This window comes from Epinephelus moara, chromosome 8 (assembly GCF_006386435.1).
Source record: "Epinephelus moara isolate mb chromosome 8, YSFRI_EMoa_1.0, whole genome shotgun sequence".
In the NCBI taxonomy this organism is placed as follows: domain Eukaryota; kingdom Metazoa; phylum Chordata; class Actinopteri; order Perciformes; family Serranidae; genus Epinephelus; species Epinephelus moara.
Window position 1 is genome coordinate 39,947,103 of NC_065513.1, and position 7,401 is coordinate 39,954,503.

General features: G+C 38.1%; 1 protein-coding gene across 1 annotated transcript; it reads right to left on the reverse strand.

The window, feature by feature from the left end:
* Positions 1-632: 632 nt before the first annotated feature.
* Positions 633-6,524, reverse strand: LOC126394431 (C-C motif chemokine 19-like). The gene is made up of 4 exons (XM_050051241.1): positions 6,335-6,524; positions 2,109-2,232; positions 1,888-2,002; positions 633-1,063 (listed from the first exon to the last, which is right to left on the reverse strand). Exons 1-4 carry the CDS (start codon positions 6,393-6,395, stop codon positions 1,031-1,033), a joined length of 333 nt encoding a protein of 110 aa, XP_049907198.1. The 5' UTR covers positions 6,396-6,524; the 3' UTR covers positions 633-1,030.
* Positions 6,525-7,401: the final 877 nt, after the last annotated feature.

A 7,401-nucleotide genomic window follows, 5' to 3' on the forward strand; every position in this document is an offset into this window, starting at 1 on the left:
AAAAGAACACAATGCTTGTAAAAGGCAGAAGTTGACACAGCGTCCCAGAATGTCAACAACCAACGCACCCAGGGTACCTTGCATGTCGTATGTGGACGTAGAAACCAAATGTCAATATGTGACGAGGTCGGAGAGAGAATGTGTTGGACAGACATCATGTTATGATTGCAATGAGGGATGCACGATAATATGCCGATATTAGCTTTAAAATGAAATATCGGAATCGGCCAACATGCTGATTATATTGGCATGTCATCGATATCTTATTTTGCACAATGAGTATTACATACATTGAAAAGTATTGTATTTCATGTCTCCATCTTCTGGTGGGCCGTCACGATAAGAGAATGCATGCATAATATGATGTTAATTCCACTCTAGAAGAGACTTTATGATCACCAAAATTAGGTGGGGGAAAAAGTGGATATATCGATATTGGTATCGGTTATTGGTCAATGCATCCCTACTTGCAGTGTAAACCCAAACCCACCAAACCTAAACTAGAAATAGAATTCTTTGCAGCTGTTGTGGGATTCAACAGATACAAGCAAAGGAAAAAGGCTCATTGACTCATTTTCACTCCCAACCGAGTGAACAGTGTCGTCGACGAAGAATGACAGATATGCTCAAGATCTGGAAAAACAAGGCTTTATTTTGAAAATGGTCAGTGATCAAAGAAATCCACACAACATAAAAAAGGTGCTGCCTGAGTAGTTCAGTGTTCAGAGATATCTTAGTGAGCTACACACTCTGACAAACTTTCACATTTTATACTTTTATATATCTCCCACAATTCATCATCTTATAAAACAAAAATGCCACAAAAATATAAAAATCCTTCAAAAATGTTTTATTTTCATCACAACCCAAACATAATTTTAATAGAATATAGTCATAGTTTAGTCATAGGAGGAGTCACTATTATTATAAATGTATTTATTGGTTTGATCCACCCCATCTGCTCGGTAAATGGTCCACTCCGGCTCTGTTGTTGTTGCTGTGGCTGAGGAGGTCACAGATCACTCTCAGTTTACTCACGATTCAGTCCATTGCAGCGGTTGAGCTGTAGACACACAAATATTTATTAGAAACGAAAGCCAATGATTTCATCACTGCTTGAAACTGAAACTCCTGCACCAACATGATGACAGAAACAAGACAGACTGTGGTGCTTCTGTACAACGTCATGACTCAAACAGAGGCAGCGTTTGTGTTTTCACTGTTTAATGAATTTCAACACTTTATCGAGGCTTCAAACAGACTGAAGTTTTAGTATAACTTGGCACAACTAGGAAACCTTGATGTTTTTTCTTTTTTAAATTCAGCTCCTTTTTGATTTCATCTCATGAAGTATTGTGTTAATAAAGTTGGCTAGCATATATAAAATGCTTCAAATGACAGGTGCAAGACTTTCAGATCTCACTGTAAATGTTAAAAGGAATAGTTCCACATGTTGGAAAAATTTTGAAAACAAACGATGCATGTGACAGGCATCCCAGAACGTCAACATCCAACCTTTCACATCGTATCTGGGTGCAGAAAGTCCGTGACCAAACGTTGATATGTGATGAGGTCGGAGTGAGAATGTGCTGATTTGTTAGCTACATAGATATCATTAGCTAGCAAGCTAGCTTTCCAATTGCATCACATCAGGCACTGCCCATTTTCAGCGCGAAGATCGCCTCGACTGGTGATAGTTACTCGCCTGCTTTCGCTTATGTGTGACTGTACAATGCTGTGTTGTGGTCACTTTACATTTTTCTGTCAGATCATGTTACAATCTTATGTGGAAGCCAGACTTTTAAGTGTTGAGTTTCATAAAGAAAACGTATTTGACACCATGCACTTTTGATATTCAGAGCAGTACAATATCTAGAGTTAAGATACCCTGTAGTTTTGCTTCTTGCAGAACTTCTTCAGGAAGTCCACGTGCTTCACCAGCTCATGGACCCATGGCTCGTCAGAGGGCACACAGAGTTTTCTCATACCTCTGGTCACAAAACTGCAAAAACACCAAATCATCCAGATCAGGGTATGAATGTGATAACTTGCAGTGTGTCCCATCTACTAATCAGAAACATCGTTCACTTCACACCACCTCAACTTACATCATGGCATCAATAAGGCAGCCCTGTCCCTTGATCTGTCGGCGGTAGTCTGCAACCTTGGGTTTGTCAATGGTTTTGTTTGCGACACTCAAGCAGCAGTCCATTGGTATCTCTGCCAATGTCACTGAAAGACAGAGAAGATCAGATCAATTTCGCTGCACCTTCTACTGTAGACTAGTTTTCAGTCTAATTCTTCACAGAGAACAGATTTCAACAGCACAAATTCACGTCAGTTACAGTTATGACTCAGAAAGTATCAAAATATCAACAGAGATTTATGGATCAGCCACTGGCTAGTCTGTCTGTACCCAGCCCATGTGTTGCTTTATACGCTCTGAAGCGTAACGTTTTCTATTTTGAAAAAAAGTTTGCATTGATCAAATTATTAGTGACTTTGAATACACATTGTACCCACTTAACCTCGAGCCAGTAATTCCTGAGTAACTCATCTTATCAGAAAGGCTGTGATCACCTGACCAATGCATTGACAAGAGAAAAGAAGGAAATGGTATAAAGACTGGAAATTCGTGTAGTGAGGCAGGCTGGGGCAGTGGATGGGTCAAACAAACGCAGGACTTTCCCCCAGGAGATAGGTGTTTGGAACTGTGTGAATTTAATGTATGTCTTCACCATTTTTCTTTTCCTAAACATAACTTACTGTAAAACTTTCACCTAGTGTCTTTTACTAGCCTAATGTGGCTACACATTTTGACAAATAAACGCCTGGTCTGGTTGCCAAGCAGTGATTCATACTTTAGACTGTAAGGGTCCTCAGATCAAAAGACTCCAAAGGGTTGTTCATTAAAATTAATCCAAGTTCTAAATATTGTTTTAACAGGATAAAGTGGTGTTGTGTCGGTATGCCGGGTGCTGTAATCCTTGAGTGCCGTAACTCTCTCTGTGATGTGCTGCCTGTCGGAGTCAGATCAAATGAATGATTCATAATTTATATATTATCGGAAGCCTAATATTTATAAAAGTTTTATTCATACTGGTTTGGTATGGGGCTCCATATTTGCATACATTTTGTAATTTGTATTTTTGTTTACGTGTTTTCTTGTCGGCTCAATCACAAAAGATGTGACATTAATTAATTGTGACAGCAAGTAGCCTACATCAGGCAGAGTAGGGGGGTCTTAGCAGAACATTGCATCACCAAAGAGGTTAAGATGTCGCCAAAATTTACAAAAACATATGATCAAGAAAACTGAGTATTCAAAGAAAAGTGGATGGATGAGTATGTGTCCATTTTGCCCCAATCCAGCCAATTGCTGCCGTCCTCTGATGTTGAATAAAAATCAGATGTGAACCTTTGAGTAATATGTTTGAGAACCCCGACCCAAACGCTCAGGATGTCCTGAAGAGTCATCATCTCGCCACAATGTGACCAAATACACAGCTTCCATTTGTTGCCCTAACCCTTCTTTAAGCTCCAATGGAAGAGGTTCAGCCATATTTTTGCTAAATGATTGATTGAAATATACAGATGGACAGTGTAGTGGAGGATTATGCAGAGCTGGTTTGAGAAGTTTTGTTACCTTTTTTTCTTCCTGCCAGTACACGTCAGTATCATCATCATAATGAGGGAAATTACAGACTTTTACAGCCACCTTTGATGCCTACCAAGAGTTTTATACTCAGCTGGTGCAACCACTGTTATTATACAGTTCAATTCAAGACATAACTTTAATTGCTCACAAGATTTTAGTTAAAAACATCTGATCAAACACAGCGAAAGCCCAATAAAGTCACCACCTATCAGTTAAGTGCAAATCAATCTGCTGCAAACAGAAATTTTATCTCCATGTTCAAGTTTAATGAGGCTATTATGCTGTTGGTATGTGTGTGGGTGAAAGATGGGAGCGTGGCAGGTTGCCACTTTCCAGCCCATCAAACGTTTAGGCGGTGAGGTTTTATGGCAGTGACACAATACACACATCTGTGAAGGACTTCAAAAGGTCTATTAGGAGACATCCTGTTTTCCTTTTAAAGATACATTAGCACTTGTATTTAAATAAATAAATCTATGTAACTCTTTTTGATCACACAATATAGTGTTGAAATTATGTACTTAATAAATATTTTGGAAGCATTAATTCACCATATACGAGCCTTTTAGATTTAGCTTTTGCCAAAACATCTGACATTTCTATTTCATCCTTTTTTTAAGGGCAAATATAGATGTGATGTTATAAGAATGTAAAACTTGTGCAGTGTAAGCAGCTGGAATTTTTTTAAAGTAAATTAAAGACTGATCAGTTTAATCTGGCTTTTTAATTTGGAGAAACATTACAGTCTTATTTTTTAAGCTTTAATCATTGGTTTTCAACTCATTTTATAGCTGTTGTTTTTTAATTGAATTGAATTGAATTGAATTCGATTTCATTTTATTTCATCTAATCTAATCTAATTTAATTTGATTTGATTTTTAATCTATAGAGTTTTGCTTATAGTTTTTTTTTTTTTTTGCTGTGTAGGTGTTATTTTAGTTTTGCATATTTGCATGAAAGGTGCTATATAAATAAAGATGAGTTGAGTAAACCCAAAAAAAAATCACTTGTTCAGTGCCTTGCTTAAGGGCAACTTTATCATTGCTCTAGATGCGTCCTCTCTGAGCGACAAGTGCAGGATACACACGCACATCAAAGCTAAACACTGCTGTGTCCTCACTTACATAATAAATGTTGCCTCATTGGCTTTTGTCACCTCGCTGGGATTTCCAGCCGTTAATAGTTAACTCACGGCTACGACAGAGTGAAGCAGAGGAGAGGGGAATACCAGCAGCACACCCTGCATGGGAAACTTTCCCCACAATACAGCTTCCCTGTGTTTATTGTGCAACTTTGCTTTGTTATCTAATATTCTAATGTAACAAAAGAATTTAAAGGCATGGTTACTTGAAATTACTCCAGTTATGTCACGCAATGTTAACTTTATATCAGATCGTACATATTATACTTGTAATTCTACTACTGTGACACCTATTTTTTTCTGCTTTGCAAGGCACCTGTTGCATGCTAAAGGAATTTCATGGAGTAGGGGAGACCAGGGTCAGTTGGCACACAGCTCTTTTATGGTCTTTTGAAGGTCACAGAAACATAATATCAAAGTTATTGCTTCCTTGACCTGCACATATCTACTGTATTAAAGCATCTGAAGGTCACTAACTTTTTTGGTGAGGGTAACATTTCAGTTTTATAATATAGAGAGTAAAAAACTGGTCAGGGCACCAAACATATTACAAAACTGTATTGGAGAGAGATATTGGAAATATGTTACTTCTAGCTAGACGCTAGCTGGTTAACAAAATTAAATCACAAAATTAGGGCAAAAGTTTGTGGGGTTGGTTGGGACACTGATTTGGGGGTGCGTTGGTGCATGTTTGAGAGATTAAAACTGCTTTTATGGAATTAAACAGTGTTTATATTGTTAATCATCAATATTTTAAATGGTCATTGGCAAAAGTAATTAGACATTCCTACTGATGAGTGCTTAAATTAGTTTTTTGCTCTTAAAAATGTGCAGATTTTAAATTAAATGTTGATGTTTTCTGGTCCTTGATTTAAATATATGTTCAAATTGATTCTACTGGTTGCTTAATTTTTTTGTAGCGATAGTATTTTAATGGTTTGACAACCAATGCAGTGATTTTAAAAAAGCAGTTGTGGACAATAAAACATGTGTTTGTATAGCTGAGACCTTAACCTTTTATTTGCTGCTGGTTAGGGTTAAGAAAAAATGTGCCAAACAACCCCAGTCTCCCCTATTTATGTATCTGGATTAGGTGTCTAATGATAAAGGATGTTATATCCTGCACAGACCACTTACTGTAAATGCAGTAAACCTCTTTTGGAGACAATTTTGATTTTAGAGAGGGGAAACAAGAAGAAGAATTTGAAGAAACTGATGAGAGTGAGTTTAAAGTTGAGTCTCACAGACAGACTTCAGAAACAGCCAGACTCTCAACACAAACACAGAAAACTGAATTTCCCAGTAAAGTGAGTATTTTAACCTCAGTTTCCTCTTTTTCCTGTCTCACTTTGTAAGCCACGCTTCCTTTTGGATCTGCGCCAAGTGGATTTGTTCAGATAAATTACATCCTGTTGTCTTTTTCAGCTCAAAAACATTCAGCTCATTTCACAAGATGGAAGATAACAGCATCACTGTTACAATTTGATGGTGAGTCTGTGAGGATGCTTGGGGGGAAAAATAAAAAAAACACTTACCCATGCAGCAGGTCATGAAAAGGATGCAGAAGAAGAGCTTGGCGTCACCCCACGGAGCCATGTCTGGTTGCTGAGCTGGTGAGCTTGTCTCTTGGTCTCTCTGTCTGGAAGCTAATTGGCCGAATCTGCTCTTCCTTTCAGCACCTGCAGTGGCAAAGGAGGCGAGATGACTGCTGCTGTCTGGTCCTGCAGCTCTTTTATGGTGTGAGTAGACAGTGTCCACTCAGTTTCACTTTCATTTACCCTGTCCCTCCTCCTCCTCCTCCTCCTCCTCCTCCTCCTCCTGGTCACTCAGAAGTCATTGAAGTCCATCATGTACCAAGAAGCTCAAACAAGTCAATCTACTTTTTTTTTTTTAAAAAAAAAAACCCTCCTCTTGTTTATGATTTACAGACCGTCTTCTAAGGTAACAGGAACAGCCTGTCACACTTTGAGTCAGGCCAATTCCCGTCACAGGCACACTTCTCTAATCTCTGAACAAACACCAGCAGGGTTTAACACTCACACAACCACTGGTCAACATTTACACTTCAATAAATGCAAATGAAATGGATTTATGATGATAAAAGGATCGATAAAATGACCATGATCTTGTTTTTATGTGCCTCATCGAAACATTTAAGAATATTTTTGGCTTCTACTGTAAGTACTCTTAAGACAAAACCTCTGTCCCTGTGGGTGGCTGAAAAATAAATTCTTACCGAGATATTCAAGCATTGACTGGAAAAAGGATACCGTGGACTTTAAATCATTTCAGTCATGGAGATTAAAATAATGGATGATGGATTGTGTCTCCAAAATGTCAACTAATGAAGGATGCTGCTTCAGCGACCTGTTTTTTAATTCATCCAATGGATTTTGGGGATGTTAGACCCATCAGTATCTTCATCTTATAAACTAAGTATTCTAGAAATTACATTTATATACTGTCCTACTAATTTGCAGTAGGGAATATGTTGCAGTTGAAACATAATGTCACCTGAAGGATGTTTTTTACCACCGTGATGAAGGAATTTTTTAAATAAACACATCTGCGAAGTTGTAGCCGCCCCCGGGGATAGTGCCAT